This window comes from Manis pentadactyla, chromosome 3 (assembly GCF_030020395.1).
Source record: "Manis pentadactyla isolate mManPen7 chromosome 3, mManPen7.hap1, whole genome shotgun sequence".
In the NCBI taxonomy this organism is placed as follows: Eukaryota; Metazoa; Chordata; class Mammalia; order Pholidota; family Manidae; genus Manis; species Manis pentadactyla.
In genome coordinates this window covers 125763552-125783766 of record NC_080021.1, presented here as the reverse complement: position 1 = coordinate 125783766, position 20215 = coordinate 125763552, and the positions used below count along the sequence as shown (strand labels likewise).

Here is a 20215-nt window from a genome sequence, read left to right as displayed (position 1 = left end):
TTAGTCACAGGGATGGTAGGACAGCATGGAGAATACAGCCGATGATTCTGTAAGATCTTCCTATGTTGACAGTAACTGCACTAGTGGGGGTGAGGATTTAATAACACACATGGATAACTGCTGAGCCACTATGTTGTATACTTAAAACCAATATGAGATTGTATTTCAATAATACTTCAATAATAACAAAATCTAGGTATATCAATAATAATCATAAATATCAATAGTCTAACTATACCAATTAAAAAATGAGACTGAAACAAAGGTTCAAAAACAAGACTCATATGTTGTCTACCTGAAAACCACTTTAAATATAAAGACACATATGGATTAAAAATGAAGGGGTGAAAAAAGATATATCATGCTAACACTAATCAAACAAAAGAAAGGAAGAGTAGCTACATTAATTTCATACAGAGCAGACTAGAGAATGACTAAAGTTATCAGGGGCATTGCTTTATAATAAGGGGGTCAACACTCCAGGGAAATGCAACAGCTCTTAATGTGTATGTGCCTAACAAGAGTGTTAAAATATGTGAGGTAAACACTAATAGAACTTCAGGGAGAAATAGATGAATCCACTATTATAATTGGAGATTTTAACACCCCTCTATGAGAAATGTTCAGTTCTGGCAGGCAGAAAAACAGTAAGGGATGGTTAAACTCAATAGCACCATCAATCGATTGGGTATAATTGACAACTACAGACTACTTCATTCAACAACAGCAGACTGAACATTCTACTCAAGCTTACCTGGAAGATATTCATCAAGCTTACCAAGCTAGATAGCTAGATGAATATCTGTTCCATTAAAAATACTTTAACAAATGTAAAATATATAAATCATACAAATTATGTTCTCAAATCATGAAATTAAACTAGAAATTAATAACAAAAATGGCTAGAAAACCACAAAATACATGGAGATTAAACATTGCATTTCAAAATAACACATTTATCAAAGAAAAAGTCCAAAGAGAAATTTGAAAAGGAGCCAAATGAAAATGAAAATACAACTTATGAAAATTTGTGGGATGCGGTAAAATTAGTACTTAGAGGAAAATTTATAGCATGGAATGAATACGTTAGAAAAAAAAGGAAAACTCCAAATCAGTAATCTAAGTTTCCACCTTAGGAAATTAGAAAAAGAAGAAAAATTATACTCAAAGTTAGCAGAATAAAAATAATAAAAATTAATTCAGAAATCAATGAAATTGAAAACAGGAAATCAGCAGAGAAAATAAAATCAAAATTTCTGTAACTCCATAAAGGAATATGGTTTGCTAATTTCAAACACAATGAATGTATTGGTGGTCAACAAAGAAGAGGCTGGTAGCATGGTAGCAGTAAGTGAAATGGCAGACCAGCTAAATATTTTACAGAGAAGACTCAAAATGGACAGCAGAGAAGAACCCAATAGTATCAGAGCCAGTCTCAAAGTTTAGCATCACAGACTTCTTCTACAAAGGAGTCCAACTAACACTGAATCAGATTTTGCAGTAATTTATGTCCCAGGAAACTGCTGAAAATAAAAGAAACCAGCTAGTGAGTAATGGAGACTAATAGCTGGATGTGATACCAGTAGAAACATACCAGCTATAAACTTAACAGGGAGACTAAGGAAAGGGACAGTCAACAAAGCCCAGCTAAAAAAACACAGAAATCCTGGTAGGTGGAGAATCAGGCAACTGAGTACATACCCAAGGGTACAAACTATGAGAAGGGACTTCAGAGATGGCTCAGTAAAGAGGAAATGTACTTCACATTCTAAGTCAGTAAGAATGTCACTAAAGAAATATACAACCAAACAAGCAAAACAAGTCTTGGTGGAGGGAGATAAGTATCCAGAGTTGCTACAACAAATTAAATAAAATGTAGTTTCCAATTTTAAAAACTGAGACATGCAGAGAAACAGAACTAAATGTGATTCAGACATGGGGATAAAAGCAGGCAACTGAAACTACCTGTAAGAGGATTCAGTTGTCAGATTAAACAGATTTCAGCAGCCATTATAAATATGTTCAAATAATAAAAGTAAACCATGTGTTAAGAAGTAAAAGATGACAATGTCTCATCAGAGAATATTGACAAAAAAATAGAAATTACATAAAAAAGAACCAGATGGACATTTTGTCATCAAAATGTACAATAGCCAAAATGAAAAATCCACTAGTAGGGCTCAACAGCAGGTTTGAGCTGGCATGAGAAAGAATCAGCAAACTTGAAGATAGATTAATAGAGACTTTCAAAGCAAAGAACAGAGAAAGAAAAAGAATAAAACAAATAAACAAACAATGGAGCCTTGTAGAAATGTGGAACACCACTAATCATACACACATATGCATAATTGGCTTACCAGAAGGAGAAAAGATGAAAAAAAAATCTCAAATATAATGGTTAAAATATCCCAAATTTGATGAATGGTGTAAATAAAAATAAAAATAATATTTTATACAACCAAGAAGCCCAACAAATCGAAATAAGATAAATGCAAAGGCAGATATCCACACCCAGAAGTATTATACTCAAAATGTTGAAACCCAAACACACACAGAAAATACTTAAAGTATCAGGGTAAAAATGAGTTACACATAGAGAGTTACAACTGACTTGTCATTGAAAACAACAGAAACCAGAAGAGTGGAATGACAAATTCAAGGCTCTGAAAGAAACCAAGAAGTCAAGACTCTTACATCTAGTAGCATTATCTTTCAATAATGAAGGTGAAATAAAGACATTTCCAAATATATCTAATGAGAAAATGTTCTTATAGGAGACCCACCTTATAATAAATACAAAAGATCTCCAGGCCAACCCCTGACTGTGATTCAAACCCACATTGGAAAAAAAAGAAGCCATTAATGATAATTAAGTAAATAATTGTTAAAGAGAGTAAAATTGCATATTTCCTCTACATCTCTCTCTTAACTGATTTAAAATGCAGTTGCATAAAACAATATGCATATGCTTTTACTTTGGGGCCTATAACAGAAACATGGTATCTTTGGCAATAATGGCACAAAGGAGGTAAAAGAAAGCAAAGCTGTAGAGGGGAAAGAGTGACACCAGATAATCATGTGAATCCACAGAAAAAAATGAGAACTAGAAATGGTAAATAGGAAGGTTAATATCACAAACTATATATATGTACTTTTTTCCTCTCTTCTGTAGACTTCTTTAAAAGAAATAAAATCATAAAGTAATAATTACAACAATGTGTTGCTGGGTTGCAGCACATAACATTATCTACAAAAACAATGGAAAAGGGGGAAGGGGAAACAGACATATACAGGAGTATCATTTTTATGTATCTTCCTGGAATGAAGTAATATATTCTGAAGTAGATTCTGATAAAATATATGAATAATTCTAATGTGTTTTAGGCTACAGCGGTGGTCTCTAGTTGCTTAGTTACGTGCCCTAGGATGATTTAGGTCAGGGGAAACCTGGGCTAACTGTGTGAGATTAGATAAAGGGGGTAGCTGGGCCAGTAGACTCTGGATTTGTTGGATTGCATATGAAAGATGAGATCCCAGTGAGCCCTTTCCTAGCTCTTGACAACTGGCTAGTCCTAGAAGGGACAGTCTCTCCACAGCCACACAAGCTTAACATGTCAAAATGGGAGAAATATATACATGATTAATGCACTGCTGCCATCTGCCCACCAGGACCTCCCAACCTGGTACCCAGGTGCCAGGACCACACAAGTGCAGAAGGGGCACCCACATGCCTAAGGCACAGACCTCCCCCAACCCACAACTCCCAACATCTACAGGGATTCCTTGGCCCTAAAAAGGGCCAGCCCAAGGACGAACCATGCGATGACAGGATGACCAGGGTCTGGGCACATACAAGGGCCACCAGCCCCAGGGTCCCGCTCACAATTCACCTGGAGTCTTCCACACATGTACATGCTTCACCCACACCAGTGCTCTGCTGGTAGAGGTTTAAGAAACAGCTCTCAGGGGTAGTCCGGAAAGACGTCGCGTGTGGTGTGTACTTGGTACAAATATTCCCAGCGTGCCCCACTTCTGGCGACAGATCAGGCAGCACTGAGCAGAGCCGGAAAGAACTGTGCAGCATCCACTATCCCAAGACAGAAGGAGCCGCTTCCAGGGCGCCCCGCCCCTCCATACCAGTATGTGACACAATCCACCTGCACGCCGACGAGGATGCCCAACTCCCAGCCCCCATGGATGCATGAAAGGGCACACATGTGCCTTCCTACCTTCACTTCCTAGACAACCAATTCTATCCCCAAGTCTTCACGGACAAACCCTGACCGTTCACATACACATCTACAGTTCCCCGAAGCCCCAGAGTGCCAGGTGCGCTGCACACCACACCCGACACCCCAGGACTCCTCCACGCGCAGGCCTTCTTCACTATCAGTGCACAGACAGCTCTGCGCCCCACTACCCCCCCAACACGTGCCGCCGCCCAGCGAAAAGCCGCACCCCACGATTGCTCCGCGCGCCCCCTACGAACCGCCCTCTCAGACAGCGCGGTATCTCCTCATAACTACAGCCCAAATGACACCCAACCTCCCCCGACTTTACTCACCGATCTCACGGGACCGACACCGTCACGTCGGGAGACGAAGTGCCACCGCAGAACCAGACACCGCAGTCCCCGTGCAGACGCCGGCTGGCTCGCAGAGGGGGCAGCAGCACGGGACTCCCAGGCTTCCGCAGCTCCGCGGGAAGATCACCCGAAGAGCTAGAGGACGGCAGCAGCCCGCGTGTCCCCGCCCCCAGGTAGACGCCTAGCCCCTCGGCAGCCAGGACGCGGCAGCCACGCTCCCTCACGCGCCGGGCGAGGTAGCCGCTACGGACCCCCGACCGGCTGCTCTGCCGTTGGCCCCGCCCCGCGAGCTCGCGCGCAGCCCGAGCGGTCCGCCGCAAGGGATCCTGGGAGCCGTTGGATCCGCTGGTCCGCGCGCCCGGAGCCCGCTCCCTGGGCGTGTGGCGCGCGTGCGCGCGACGCGCGAGGCGCAGCGGGAATCCGCGGCTGGCAGGACCCGGCTTCAGGGTCCCGGGGCATCGGAGCCGAGCCTCCTTTCCGCCGCCTGCGGACTGCGCACCCCCAGTCCGCACCCTGCACTCGGCCGCCCACGCACCGCAGGCTGGCCGCCTCGCAGCCGTCCTGTCTCACAGGCCTCACGGGCAGCAGGCTGCCTCCCTAGGTTCGCGCCCCGCCCCCGAGTCCAGGGGCGGCCCTCCCGAGAGACTGGCGGGAGCCTCCCGCCAGACCTCATCGATAGTAAAAACATTTGCTCTGCCAGTGATCGCCTTAACAAGATGGAAAGACGAGTTACAGACTGGGAGCAAGCATTTGCAAAACATACGTCTCACAGTGGACTAGTACCTAAAACATAAAAATCACTCTCAGAGAACACTCCTCGCTCAGAGCTCTAGACCCACCAGGGAAACACTCGGGGTTCTTCCGCGGGCCTGCTGCACTACGTGTCCCCTTCACGGCACCTGCTGAGTGCATGCAGGTTTCCCCGCGAGCACGCCTCCGGGTGGAGGGTGGCGGGAACACCCTCCTCCGTGAGCATGGCGCTCTGACAAGGATCCACACGGGCCAAGGGGCCAACTGAAGTTGCACAGCAGGCAGCGTAGGAGTAGCTTTACTCCCCTCCTCTTCCGGAGGGAATTTTGCAGCCCTTGAGCTGGCAATGAAAAAGACAGGCAGCAGAAGCCACTTTGGGACTTGAGTTTCTAATGCATTCCCAGAAGCTGCACACACCCGTCCAGCCTGTTGCAAGGTGGGTACCGGGTCTCAACTCCGCAGCTTCACCTACCACACTAAAACCTTGTGTGCACACGTGATCTCCCCGTTCTGCTGCTCCTCCCTGACTGGGAGGAAGATCCTCTGTCCGCTAAGGCCTGAGACCCACGTCTGGAGATTTTTGTTTGCTCGAAAGACACCCGCCCCTGGCCTTCCTGCAGGAATGGTCAGAAATCAGAGTGCAGAGGACTGTCATCTCCCCCTCGCATGGCTGGTGTTGTCAAACACATTTGCGCTAACAATTCTATCTGCTTCTGGAGCCTAGGCTTTTTGATGGAGTCATATAAAAAGGGGTGTGGAATTGGGACGAGATAGTTTTTCCACAATGCAGTTTTCCAGTCGGTGGTCCTGAGAAGAACAAGCAAATCCCACATGAAAGCCGTGAGGGAGAATCTTGTCCACAATTGGTGGAGGAAGCAAGAGGGAAGCCTGCCTCTTGTGAGTGTCTCAGTACCATGCTTTGCTTCATCATCCCTCTGAATATGAAGTTCCTTGGTGAAAATCATCTAAGGTTTCCCATGATAAAAACCCAAGTCCTGGGAGATGTCTGCAAGTTGTTCTTTTTTCAATCCCCAGCAGGAGTTCTGTTAAATAAAGCTCACTGTGACTTGCTTGCAAGGCTGTAAATATCTGCAAATATATCAGAACATAAATGAATTTTCACCAGAAGAGAAAACTGAAAGCATTTAAAAAATAAGAAGAGAATGCATTTGCCTTTGGCCACATAGCACATGTCTGAGAAGATCTGCACAATCAGATGACACTGGTTCCCGGTGGACAGAGATCTGGGCTGCTGGGAAAGAGGTGGAAGGAAGACTCGCCACTGTACTTTCCGTGTTTACAATGGACTGTGAATCATGCGAAGGTCTTACTTGTGTGAGATAGTACATTAAAACCATCGAAAAGGTAAAAAACGTATTTAACAGGAGGGTGATGTTCCAAGAAACGCAAAGGAGGAATTTCTGGTCTTGGACGTGGAGGCCGCAGGGCCTTTCTTTGATGGCATGGGCCTTTCCAACAACGGGGGCCTGGCTGGGGTCTGCAGGGCCTCCACACACAGCCCTGGGGACGCACGGGCTGCTCCCTGAAGCGCGATGGGCACAGTGCCCCGAACAGGCCGCGGCTGCACAGACATCCCCATTTCAAACGCAGGGCCGCCCGTGGCCATGAGTACCTGTGTGCTCATCAGAGCACCTGTTCCCATGGGTTCAGAAAGACTAGCCTCTGTGGAAGTCAGTGACGGGCAGTAGGAAGCAGTGGGGCCCCGGCCGCAAACTAGGTGGATGGTCACAGAATGAAAGTAGCGGGAACATCAGCTAGGACCTTGGTGCTGTGAGGCGGAAAAACGATTTGTAAGCGGCCAAGAGAGGCACCCACCGAGGGTGTGGCGCTGGAAGCTGGAAGAGCACCTGTGCTCTTGCCCACCTGCCAGAGTGCCCGTGGAATGTCTCCCCCTCCCTCGTGCCCCCAGCCCGCCTGCCCTCTGCCCCTCCCCCACTGCAGAGTGTCTTGGGCCCCTACATTCTAGGCCTGTTTACATTCAAACTTGCCCTGGCTGAGTGGGATCCTGAGCAGTTGGTGGAGGAGGCTGCTCTCTGGTCCTGGACTCGGTTCCCCAGGTGGAACGGCCAAGCGGCTGCGGTCGGATCTCAGCCTGTGGTGATGACTTCAGGAGGAGGTAAGGCCTGAAGGCTGGGTGGCAGTGTTTCAGGGGCCACCGCCCACCGGTCCCTGGGATTCAAATGTGACTGTTATCCAGGCACAGTGGTTAGACCGTCAAGGGGGCAGAGAGCTCTGGGCCCCAGGGTATCTCACCTGCTTGGTGGGGGGGTGCTCTGGAAAGCTGAGGAAGCCCTGGGGAGGTGGCTTCTGGAGGTGGGTCAGGTGACCCAAGGGAAGTGCCCTGAGCAGGGAGAAGGGACCGCCGCCCACACGCTGCTGCTTTCTAGAAAGGAGACACGCCGTGGACCCTGCGTTTGGGGAGGCTGTAGTGGCCGCATAGAGTGGAGGGTGTCCCGGGAAAGCCCAGCCCTGAGTCACCCTCCGGGGCACAGTGCTTGCCCCACGATGTCATCCCAAGGGATCTGAACTGCACTTTACCAGACCCCACAGTGCGCTAGGAGAGGTAGAGAGACTTGGCCTGAGCCAGAAAATTGTCCAGGGGCCCTATCTATGGCCAAGTCTGCAGGCACATGTTCTCTCCACGAGCAAGGCCACAGCGTCCCCTGGCTGCCGGAGCCCCGACCTCCTGCCCTCCCTCCAGCCAGAGCTCTTCTCCTCTGGGCAGTGGGCTGTTGTTGGGCTCACCGGGGACAGGGCAGCCGGGTGACGCCAGCAGGATAGGGCTTGGGTTCCTGAGTCATCCTGAATCCTTCTCCCTGTGAGGAGACTCAGTTCTGCAGAGCCACTTCCTCCTGTCCAGTGTCTCACAGACTTGAGCTTTGCGTTTCACCTTTGAGATGAGGCGTTTGCTTGTGTGCGAGTCACTAACCTAGGGATGATAGTGGACGTGGAGTATGGTTGCCTGTCCCGTGGGACATCTACACGTGCTGATTCCTTTCCAAAGCGGAGGGATCCTCCCCTGACTGCCCTCTGCTCTCCATTGCCAGCCCTTTCCCAGGCTCTGCAGCCCACACTGGTTGTCGAGTGACAGAATTCAGGGCACACGAGACCTCCTCCACTGACCCTCTCCTGGGAATGGAGCTCCTGAGCGGTGGCAGGGACCCTGGCCCATGTTAAGGGTGTGCTGTGGGTGGTTCTGGATGGGTTATGTCAGTCAGGGTCCCGGGGCCTTTCCTGTGCAGAGGGACATTTCAAGTGCGTTCGTGTGCTGTGTCAGGCAAGAAAGAGAGGGATTTATGTGGGCACGGGCACCGCAAAGCAGAGGGGCGTGGGCCCCGGTGTTTTAGACACTGCCGGGTCTCAAGGCCCCAGGGCCCGGACCATACCTCGGGGATGAGTGCCCTGCGGCTCACGGGCTGTGGTCGGGGTCGTCCCCGCAGGCAGGTGTCTGCAAGTCTTGTGTGGAGAGAGCCATGAGGCCAGGGTCTGGTGGCACAAACGCAGCACCTGCTGGGAGGTCTCTTCTTGGCAGAGTGGGCCGGGGACCCGGGTGGGGCAGATATTTCCAGGGGAATGGTCTCAGCTGGTCGGGGCCTGACTGTCCCCTGCGGACAGCTGTGCCCTGCCCGGATCCACCAGCAGACCGGCCCCTGAGTCCCGGGCACCCTTCCCAGGACAGATTCTCTCAGCACCTCTCCTGTCTTGACAGCGTTTCCAGTGCCGGGCCCGCAGGGGACCGTCAACCTTGGCAGCTTCGCGTCATCTTTCACAGTGCTGCCGTCAGCCCCTCCCGTCCTCGGCCCGCCACACTGGGCCCCCTGGCAGCAGCACCCACCGAACCTCCTGGGCCCAGTGTTGCCCCCAGGAAGCACCCTGGTGCTGCCGGCTTTCCCCAGCACGCCGTTGGTGGCAGGACAGGCCAGCTGTGGCTCAGGCTGGCCTGGGGCCTGCAACGTCACTGTGCACGTCTGGCCGGAACAGAGGCCCGTGCAGGCTCCCCTGCCTCAGACCTTTGTCGTGACTCGGGCCCCTCTCCATGGGAGCACTCCTGGGGCCCTCTGTGGGGGTGCTGTGTGTCCTGTGCCCCAGTTCCTGGCGGCCTCGGGAGGGAAGACCATCCTGCCCGCCCCTCCTGCCTGGAGCACCCAGGCTAGCGATGGACGCTGGTCCCTGCACCGTCCACCTCGAGCTGCAGTGCCAGCTGCCCAGCTGGCCTCTGGCGAGCTCCCAGCGATGGCTAGGCCTCGTCCACCTGGGGCTGCTAGGAACAGCGGCCCGGCCTGCTCGCAGCCCACCGCCTCACCCGGGAACGCCTGCCACCGCACCAGCGTGAACAAAAAGTTCCGGCACTGGCAGCACTGCAAGCCCCTGGCCCGCAGGCACCTGCCCCAGACTCCCGATGCGGAGGCACTGTCCTGCTTCCTCATGTGAGTGTCGTCCAACGGGGAAGCCACGGTGTCCAGCCTGGATCAAGGGCCGTGTCGTCCTCGCTCTGACCGGGCTGGTTGTCGGGAGGCGGTCACTTCTGGTGGTGACATCCTTTAGGCCGCATCTCGCGGGCGGCCCCTGTGAGCCAGCCGGCCTCTGGCCGCAATGCTCACCACAGGCTCGCTGCGGGCTCACAGTGGGGCCCCTGGCCGGCAGGCCCAGGGTTGGAGGCTGCGCTCTCAGGGCTCTGTCCCCTTTTAACACGGGGCTGAGGGGATGATGCCTGGGCATCCCTTCAGGGAGGCGGGGGACCCCAGGGCCCAGGAGACAGCTCTCTGCCCAACTGCCCTCCTGGGTGCAGGGTCCAGGCCGGGAGAGGCGGGGGGACTGGTGCAGGGGTGGCGGCACACTCGGAGCCCAGAGCGGGGCAGCCCCACCATGGCCGGGCCCCTCCTGACTGGCCACTCCACTGCATTCAGAGGCCTGCAGAGCACGCGCCTTGGGCTGTCCAGGCAGGGTGTCTGACGGCGTGGCCTGTGCTCGCCCATTGGACGCCTGTCGTTGTTAGCCGGAAAGGGCCAATTTGAGGAGCAGCCCCGCTCTCCAGGCCACAGTGGGCAGCTGCGGTGTGAGGGCACGGGTGGCCGCAGTCCGTGGCGGAGGCTTGTGGAGTCAGGCGGCACCACAGTGGCCCGGAAGGCTGGCCTCTACCGCCGAGACCCTGCTGGTCTCCTCCTGGGCTTAGTCCTCCGTGCTGGGGATGCGGGCTCCACAGTGTGAGGTGGGGTGGGCAGGTTCCGGGCTGCAGATGGTGACTGACCACAGTGGGCAAATTACAGCCCAGTGCTTCGGACCCTGGCCCGCCGGAACCCCACCATGACCCGGGAGGAGGTCCTGCAGCGGGGCGTGCAGGAGTGGCATTGTCTAAGCAAGTCAGAGCGCAGCATCTACTATGTGATGGCGGGAAGGTGAGTCAGGGCCCCGGGCCAAGGGCTGGATGAAGACCTGTACCCCTCTGGAAGCACGCCCCCCACTTTGGGAGGCTGGCTACTCTTTTCCCCTGCCCCAGAGCCCCACCTGGCCAGACCCTGACCTTTCTGTCTAGACATGAAGGTCTCATGACATTGGGGGGTGGGGTTCAGACTCGGGCCCTGGGGCTGTACATGGGGTCGGGTGCCCCAGGCAGCCTGCCTCCCCACCACGGCCAGGGCCATGACACCCCATGACCTAGCCGTCTGACCTCTCCATTGACTGCTTCCCTGCCTGGGCCCGGGAGGCCTCCTCCTCAAGGGGCCGTGCCTCCCCTGCCCCAGGTTCATGGAGTTCGAGGCCGAGGAGGCGAGACACTGTCAGAACGCACAGTGGATGAAGGCGGCGCAGGGCGTACCTCCTCCAGCACCCCTCAGGCCTGTTGCTCGGGTGCCCTCAACCCCAGAGCGGGGCCAGAAGCGAGGTATACCACCGTGTTTCCCCAGAGCCAAAGGCCAGAGGCAGTGGGAGCCTGGGAAGGCCGCGGTCCCCAACACGGTCCTTCTCATCCCGGGGGCATTGGGCAGTGACCTCGATGCCACCAGTAGCGTGGGGTCTCCCTTGGACCCGACGGGAATGGGCCAGGTTTAGGACATGGCCACCCCCCTTGCCCTGGTCAGAGACCCACAGAGGGTGCTGGAAGGGGCTGGGGGCTGGGAGGAGGGCGGGCCTCCTTCCCGCCACCCCAGCATGAAGCCCTCAGAGGCCCTGTGTCCACTTCCACACCTTGGTGCCTGCGGACCAGCTGGCCATGACCCCCCACGGGAATGTCCCCGAGCTCGGTACTCCCTGAGCACGCTCAGGGCTGGGGAGGTGCGGCCGGGCCACCCACACTCCTTCCCTGCACCCTCCTCAGCACGCATCCACGAGAAGGCCGGCGCCATGGCCCAGCTCGCCACCGCCCAGCCACCGCGATGCCGGCGGAGCCCGCACACCGAGGCGCCGACGGAGATCCCTCTCGAGGCCGTGACAGAGTTCCTGGAGATCATGGAGGGGCTGCTGGGACCCGGCGTCCCAGCTCAGGGGCTGCCCGGCGGAGAACGTGGGGAAGATAGCTCCAAGCTGCCACAGGGAGAGGCGGGCCTCTATCCAGACCCGGGTCTCCTGACCTACATCAATGAGCTTTGTGCCCAGGAAGACTTTCTCAACAAGGTAGGCTGGCCCTGGCCCGGGTGCTACAGGATTTTGGGGAGCGGCACTCCTACCACCCAGGTCGGGGTGGTGCCCAGGCAGCTGGAATTGAGTTGTTTCTTATTCCTGAGCTCTGGCGTGTGCGTGTGTGTGTGTGTGTGTGTGTGTGCATATGTAGCTGTGTATATGTGTGTGTGTGTCTGCGTGTTGTACAGGTGTAACCCAGGTGAGCCAGGGTTGTGCGGGGTGTTGGTGTGCATGCTTGTGTGTGTGCATAGGTACCGGTATATATACTTGTGTGGCTGTGCATATGTTTGCGTGCACGTCTCATGTGGGGTGTGTGGCATGCACACATATACGTGTGTATATGTTGTGCGTGTGCATGTGTGCCTGTGGTCGGGGAACACGTCTTTCCAACAGCCCCTTGTTGTGGAGGCTGGGGCTGGTCTCTGCTTTTCCGTCGCCCTCCGGGTCCTCTGGATGCCCAGGGGATTCCCTCCAAGGATGCTCACAGCCTCTTCCTTCTGGGCCAGGTGGACGCAGTGCTGCACCCACGCTTCCTGGCGGAGTTGCCCTGCCCGGAAGCCCAGCTGGATCTCTTGGCCCTCGCTGAGGAGCTGCAGCAGGAGGAAGGACTGTCCTTGGCACAGGTGAGCTGGGAAAGGGAAGGAAACAGGTGAGCCTGGAGAGGGGCACCCCGGGTGTGCCAGGGCAGGGGAGCCCAGGACAGGATTCCTTCCTGACCGTCCCCCTGCGTTGCATGGCAGAAGTGGCAGGGAGGGCCTCTCTGAGGGTGGGGGCCGGGCAGGAGTACGGCAGGGAGAGGATGTGGGGAGCCGGGGAGGAGAGGGAGGACGCAGGCCGGGGCACCAAGCTGGAGGGTGAGGTTGGCAGGAGAGCCGCAGCGGCTGTCGTTGGCGTGGCACCGCCTCCCCCTCTCGGGCCGCCTCACGGTGCCCACCCTCCTCGTAGCTGGAGCAGAAGCGACTCCTGGAACTGAAGCAGGAGGAGGGTGTGCGGGGCCCCCCGAGTCACGGCACACCCCGAGCGGACTCAAGGCCTTCTGGCCCTGTGGCCAGCCAGGATCCCCAGAGGCACAGCCACGGCCCCCAGGTAGGGGCCAGCGACCAAGCCTTCCCACCAGAGGCTGGTTGCGGGCAGCGCCAGGCGCACAGCCGAGGAGATGCTGGTGTGTCCGGGCCCAAAGCCTTCGCTGCCTCTCCAGGACGCCAGGAGCCCCCTCCCATGAAGCCTGGCTGGCGGCCCCCTGCCCCCCAGGCTTGGTGCCACACTTCCCCCAGCCTGGGGCCCAGACTCGCCACTGCTCCGGGAGAGACCTGTCCTGCTCGGGAGCCCCTGGGGCCCACGGGCAGGCCCAGTGAGAGCGAGGAGGAGCTCCCCAGCCTGGCCTTCCTCCTGGCCTCTCAGCACACGCTGCCATCCTGGGGACTGCCCCAGAGTCCTACTCCGGGCTCAGACCTCCTCCGCCGTGGAGTACCCCAGGCCCGCTCTCCCCACAAGCCGGGCCTCAGCCCCGCTGGCCCTCCAGCTGGCAAGGCCAGCAGTCGGGCCCCGCGTGCAGGCCCAGCCCCTGCTGGGAAGACACCCCTGCCAGGGGCCATCCTCAGGGTCGCTGGGGCTCCAGCGTTGGCTCTGGGGCTGGGCCGCCCCTCCCAGCCCCAGAAGAGAAGGGGGGACCCTTTCATCACAGGGAAGGGTAGGAAGCGGCCCTGCAGCCAGGAGGGAGGAGCCGGCCCTCCAGGGCAGCTTCGGGCTCCTCCACATCCCAGTCCTGATCCTGGCTGCTGTGGGACAGGGAGGGAGGGGTGGGAGAGGCGGGAGGGCGGGTCCCCTGGGGGTGGCTGGTTGGGGTTGGGATAAGAGGGTGGTGGGAAAGGTGTGGGGCGGTGGGGGGGTTCAGCCCATTTGGGCCTTGTATGCAAATGCAAATAAAGCCTGTTTTGTCACGAAATGCTCTGGGTCTCTGCCCCTGGTGGCATCTGGGCTTCTCCATGGGAAGGGGCGCCGAAAGCAAGAAGGTCCCGGGCTCCGGGACCCAAGGCGATGATGTCCCCGTTCCCCCTCCACATTCATGTGCATTCTCCAGATGGCTCCCGAGAGCCCACCACCCCCATAAATCCCCCGCCCCACCCCTGCTCTCCTGGAGGCCGCTTTTGGGAGTCCCCAGGACACAGCGTCATCACAGGACCCCAGTCGTCTAAGGATGGCCGCTGCTTTGGCCCTGTGCCCTCTGCAGCACCAGCCCACTTTCTGGACAGAGCCTGCAGACAGCAGTTGTCCAGAGGGGGGCCCTCCCTTTCTCGCTGAAGCGGGCTGGGGCACTGGGGGATGCTCAGACATCAGGGTCTCCTGGTGGGCTGAGCAGAGAGGAAAGGCATGTCATGAGGGGAAAGGCTCCACAACCGATGTAGAAGGCCCATCATCCAGCCTCGGTGGGTGCATTAAATGTGTGGGCTGGTGGACAGTCCCTCTTCCCTCATCACAGAGAGGGCATCGGGCTGGGAGGAGAATCGGGGCACTCAGAAAGGGAATTGTTCTGGGGGGCACCTTGTCTCTCTAGGGGATTTCTGTGCAGGATTGTCTCACCCACTGAGGTTGGAGGCCCCATGTAGCTGTGGCCTGAGAGGCTGGCCTCGGGGCCTTTGCATTTCAACAATGCCCACACTGCTTTCCCATTGCTTTCCCCCAGATCTGGACCCTCTGTGAGTAGGTGTGGTTGTTGGTTTGGTTTTGAGTGTGTTCCTACTAAGGCACCACAACTGACACACACAAACACATGAGATCTGCAGGATCCCCAGGCTAAGTTCTGCACCCAGGGCTGGGAGAAAGTGGTTCCAGGCATGTACTCCTTGGCCCTTCTCAGATGGTGACCCAGACCACATAGCACAGCAGTGGCCAACCTGGCTCGCAAGAGGTAGATGAGCACAGAATGAGGGAGAACCCTGTCTTCCCTCCTGGCCAACACCGCCTCTCCAGGTTCTGAGTTCCAATTCCCTTCTGGCCCTGTGGGTCCCGAGGTTGAGTCTCCCCCAGTGGGGCCCTGTTCCATCGGGACCCACAGGTGGCCTGGGCCTCTGCTTGGAGCTCTGGAAATTGATGGCTACCCCTCCCCAACTCCCACAGATCCCACCGTTCAGCCCCTGAGCTTGCTGTCTGCCTCCCTCACCTGCCCAGGCCCAGGTGGCAGCACCAAGGACTGGTCCACATGTGGCCCCTCATGGCCACTCTGCTGGTCCCTCCCTGGGGAGGCCCATGTGGCAGGCTGGGGGAACTGAAACAAAGTGGGTGAGGGTTTGCATGCTGTCTTGGAAAGGACAGAGGGAGGTCCACTGGGATAAATAGTGATATGTTTAAATTCGCATCATGGCCAAGCTTGTTTATTAGAGAAAAACAAAGCAGACTCGACGTTTGCTGGGACGGTGTACAAGGGGCGACTTCAGGAGGCATTGGTTGGAGGTGAAGCAGATTCTGCGCAAACGGGCAGGTCCCTGTCTCCCCTCCTGGTCATGATGCTCCTCCAGCAGGTGCTGTGCCACCTGTAGCTTGTGGGTTCCCCAAAGAGATCAGGAGGTGTCCCACATTACCCATCGCTCTGTGAGGACAGTGAGCTCAGGTGGGTTTGGATCCTGGTGCAGGTCCAGCACCCAGGGCTGGAGCCCCCGGGCTGGATCCATGTGGTCTGGCTTCAGAGTCCTCCTCCTACCTCGCCAGAGTCAGCCCCTGAGAGGCTGTGGAGTCCTGGGGAAATCCCAGTAACCCAGAGCCAGCCTGGGTCCACAGGAGCTGCCCCTCTGTTCCGACGGCAGATGTCATGGTGTCCCAGTCACTGTGCACTGGGGGGAAGGAGACCCACTTCTGGGGCCTTGGTCAGCTGCCCTCATCCTTGCCAATCTGCAGACAGATGGTGAGGCTGCCCCCTCTGTCTCATCGGTCCTTCACTGGCTGTCCCTGGTCAGGGGTGTCCTAGGAGGCTCAGACAGAGGAAGATGTGTTGGGTGCTTCAGAGGACAGACCGGATGGGGGACAGGGGCATGCCAAAGCTGGCCCTGCAATCCTTGAGAGCATTTGTGTTGGAGACTCCATTGGTAGTGGGACAGCTGGGCAGTCCCCACTTGTTGGGCCCCATGAGTTGGAGGGACCCTCACCCAAGACAGGCTGGCAAGAGTCACCGTCACATAGCATGTGTCTGGGGAGGCCCCCTGGGGAGACCTGTTGAGCCATTTTCCTGAATTGAAGGTTTATCTTCCAAGATGTCTTGTGTACAAGTCTGGGCCATAGAGCTCACCTTAGTAAGGTGTATTGCAATCGAGCTGGATTTCTAATGGGTTCATTTTCCCATCCCATCTCAGGCTCTGCAGGACAAATTCTGCCCATCATTCCATAGTGCATCCTTGGATTGTTCTTTGTTTTGGTTCATTCTAAAGATAATGTTTCAGTGACTTGTGTTGCATGAACGGTGTCTGGGGATTGAAGACATGCTCTGACGGCAGACACAAATGGCAGAAGAAGGGGAGATGAATCCCCAAGGTGATGCTAGGTTGTGAGGCTCCTGAAAACATATGAATAGGAAGGTTGTTCATGGTATTGTTCCTGTCCTTACAGTCTGTTTGTGACACTGGCCAAGTGAAGATTCTCCTTCACTGCAGAAGGAGAGCCTCAAATGCCAAATCACAAGACCAATTCTGCTGCTGGGATCATGTAGTATTGTCAGAACCCACTGGGCATTCCTGTCTGGCCATGTGTAATGCTTCTCCTTCTCCTCCTAGCTTCTGTGTGAGCCTAGAGCAACTCCGCAGCTCCCAGGATGGTCTTCATTCACATCCACAATCACTGCTTTCTTTTCTTTTCTAAAGAAGATGGAAAATTGTATTAGGAATGCTTTGACCCTATAGAAAAATAGAAAAATGCAATAGAAACCAATAGCCCACACGTGCATATAGGCAGTGTTAACATTTTGCCATTTTTGCCTCATCATGTTTTTTAAATAAAAACGTTGACATTCACATGGAATACAATTCACCCACTTTAAGTTCACACTTAGGTGGTTCAGCATGCTTATGGAATTTTTCATCATCAAAGAAGGAAAGCCCTACCCTTTGCCCATCACATCCCCCTTTTATGTCAAGCAGGCCTGAGGGACTAAGCTGCTCCTTCAGCACTTGGCTTAGAAATCTCCTCAGCTAAATACCCGATTTCCTCTTTCATGAGTTCTACCTTCCATAGAACACCAGAACAAGTCAGTCAAGTTCCTCACCACTTCACAACAAGGATCACTTTCCCTCCAGTTTCCAAAATCCTCATTTCTATCTAAGCCCTTTCTGAAATGGCCTTCACCATGCACACATTCTGTGCACATTCTGATGGTTTTATTTGTTAATTCTCTAAGAGGTGGAAGGTTTTCTCCAGTTCTCCTCTTTTCTTTGGATCCTCACCAGAATTGCATTTAATATTCCTTTTGTGGTAATCTCAGCTTTTCTTTGGCATGCACCTCAGGACCCTTTCAGCCTTTATCTATTACCCAGTTCCAAAGCCACTTCCACATGTTTGGGTATTTGCTACAGCAGCACCCCAGTTTTTGGTACCAAAATCTGGCTAGTTGGCTTGGACTGCTGTAACAGAATACCACACATAAGGTTACTTAATCAACAGACATTTATTCCTGGATGCTGTGATGCTCCAAATCTAGGTGCCAGCAGACTATCTCCACAAATTTCTCTTCCCTATTTTCTGACTCTTTCTCTCCTGTGCTACACCATAGCTAATTTTTATATCTATCTTCCCTGCCATCAATTTCCTCTTTATCAACCTCTGGTCTATTCTTTTCCCCATCCACTTTGATATACAGATGTGTGGTGTTTGTATGTTCAATTGCATCATATGTTACCAAAAATATGAAATTTCAATGGTCAAGATTTAATAACATAAAATTTTTTTGCTGTTTCATCCAGAACATTCTTAGCTAAAAGTGGCACTTTAAAATGCAAGTGTATTATAACAAATCCAAGACCAAGTAGGTTCAGTTTGGCACCACTCCTTAATTTGGGTTATGTCAACATGATTGTTCCAGAATAAGCCATGGGATTCAAAAAAGTTAATCAACATTTTATCTGTGATCAAGTGTGAATGTCTTAAGTTATTATTTGGTGCTAATATTGGAAAAGTGCAAGGAAAAAAGGAAAACAGTCATTTCTTTTGATCCACTGATTTGTGAGACAAAAGTGCACTCTGCAGAAAAGTCACCAACTCAGTTTTCATGTATGCATCTTTAACTGGATGATCAGAAAGTGGCAGTGCTACCATTTCTTTTGCTGGTTGGCATCCTGGGTTCATTCTGCACCACCAACTCTGCAACAGCTGTGACATGATAGCCCACCCTGGGAGATGCTTCTGGAGATTTTTCCTTTCTAGTTTGAAAGCTGTGAGAACAGTAAATGACAATTAATGTATCAAAGTCTCAGGATTCAAGATCAACACAGAAACAATATTTCCAAATACTAACAATGAACAACTGGAAACCAAAGCTGAAAACACAGTGCTACACACAATGGTTCTAAAAGATGAAGTGTTTGGTTATAAATAATTTTGAAATCTGGGATCTGTATCATAAAACCAGTAAAACACTGGTGAAAGGAAACAAGACCTAAATAAATGGAGAGATATGTCACATTCATGGATGGGAAAATTTAACTTAGTAAAGTGTCAGTTTCCAACAGAATTTTTTTTTGGGTCAATATGGACAAGCTTATTTCAAAATGTATAAAGGAAATACAAAAGTACTAGAATAGCTAAAACAATCTTGAAACAGCAGAATAAAGTTGAAAGATATTAAGACAATATAAAACCAGAGTATAAGACAGTGTGGTATAGGTGGAGGGATGGGTATGTAGTTCAATGAACCAGATGGAGAATAACAAATAGACACACAAGTACAGAAAACGTTTTTTTTTTTTTTTACAAAACTGCAAAAGCAAAATAATGGAAAAGGGGTAGTGTCTTTAACAAATACCAAAATTAAATAAAAATGGATCAGAGATTTTAATATGAAACAAAACTTTGAAACTTTTACAAGATAAGCTAGGAAAAAATATTTGGGTCATAGGGCTTGGCAAAAGTGTCTTGGACATGACAGCAAAAGTATCATCCACAAAAGAAAGAATGGAAAACTGGCCTTCATCAAAATTAAAATTTTTGGTATATTAAAGACCCTGTTAAGGACAAAAAGAAGTTACATCAAGACAAATGCTGGGCATAGAAGCCACAGGGCATAAATCTGCAAAGAAGTAAAAAGCTAACCTTTTCAAACAATATGGCTTCTCTCTCTTACCAACTTTACATTTCCCTGTATGGCCCCGGAAGATGACTGGTTAGGCAGAGATGGGTAAGATTCCTCAAGGGAGGAACAACCTAAGACAGGCACAGTCGCAGGGGGGCCATCAGGTGAGAAATTGGGGATCAACAGAGGTGAGGTTTAGAACCTCACCCCCCCTGTTTTGAGAGAAATATTCTGCATCCGTGGATGTTTTATTGCCCTTGTCTAGCTTGGATTAACACATAGTCTACAGGCACACACCTGATCATCTACATTTGCTCTCTTACAACACTAAACTAAGTTTTCTACCTTTATCTTACATCTACCTACCACTTCAGCATTTTATTAAAAAAATAATAATAATAAAGGGAGAAATGTGAGATCCACATATAAATCAAAGTATAAAAATCAAACGAATATTCATATTTGACCTGATTGTTTATAGTTCATAATGCGTGATCAAAACCGAAAGTTTCTGTGATGACTGCCCTTGTACTGTTCACCATGTAAGAACTTATTCACTATGTAAGAATTTGTTCACCATGTAAGAACTTGTTCATTATGCTTCAGAAGATTGGAGACTGACGAGAATTAGGCTTGGGGTGGATTAATGATCGTGCATTGAGCATTGACTCCCCTATACAGAAATCTATTGTTGTTAACAACCATTTGATCAATAAATATGATAGATGCCCTCTCAAAAAAAATTTTGTAAAGTGTATAGGTTACTGTTGTAATTAGAAAATGAATATTATAAAAATTTATTCTGGAACAACAAAAAAAAAGAAGTTACAGGTTTGGAGAAATTATTTGAAAATCACATATCTGATGATCTCATCTCTACAGTATATAAAGAATTTTCAAAACTCAACAGTAGAGATCGGAACAATTCAATTAGAAAGTGGGCAAAAGAAACAAGAGACATTTCATCAAAGAGGACA

The 20215-nt window shown here is 52.2% G+C and overlaps 1 protein-coding gene and 1 long non-coding RNA gene across 2 annotated transcripts; one reads left to right on the top strand and one right to left on the bottom strand.

The window, feature by feature from the left end:
- Window positions 1-11407: 11407 nt before the first annotated feature.
- LOC130683092 (NUT family member 2B-like) lies at window positions 11408-14272 on the top strand. The gene is made up of 4 exons (XM_057499360.1): window positions 11408-11965; window positions 12478-12594; window positions 12917-13751; window positions 14052-14272. The coding sequence occupies exons 1-4, from the start codon at window positions 11408-11410 to the stop codon at window positions 14270-14272; spliced, it is 1731 nt and encodes a 576-aa protein (XP_057355343.1).
- Window positions 14273-15326: 1054 nt separating this feature from the next.
- Window positions 15327-19955, bottom strand: LOC130682938 (uncharacterized). Its single transcript, XR_008996405.1, has 2 exons — window positions 18263-19955; window positions 15327-16812 (listed from the first exon to the last, which is right to left on the bottom strand). It is a non-coding gene; the product is annotated as an uncharacterized LOC130682938 (long non-coding RNA).
- Window positions 19956-20215: the final 260 nt, after the last annotated feature.

Coding starts and splice junctions, on each gene's coding strand:
- LOC130683092 (XM_057499360.1), top strand. CDS start 11,408: ATGGCCACCCCCCTTGCCCTGGTCAGAGACCCACAGAGGGTGCTGGAA. Junction 11,966..12,477: donor AGGAAGACTTTCTCAACAAG/GTAGGCTGGCCC, acceptor CTTCTGGGCCAG/GTGGACGCAGTGCTGCACCC. Junction 12,595..12,916: donor AAGGACTGTCCTTGGCACAG/GTGAGCTGGGAA, acceptor CCCTCCTCGTAG/CTGGAGCAGAAGCGACTCCT.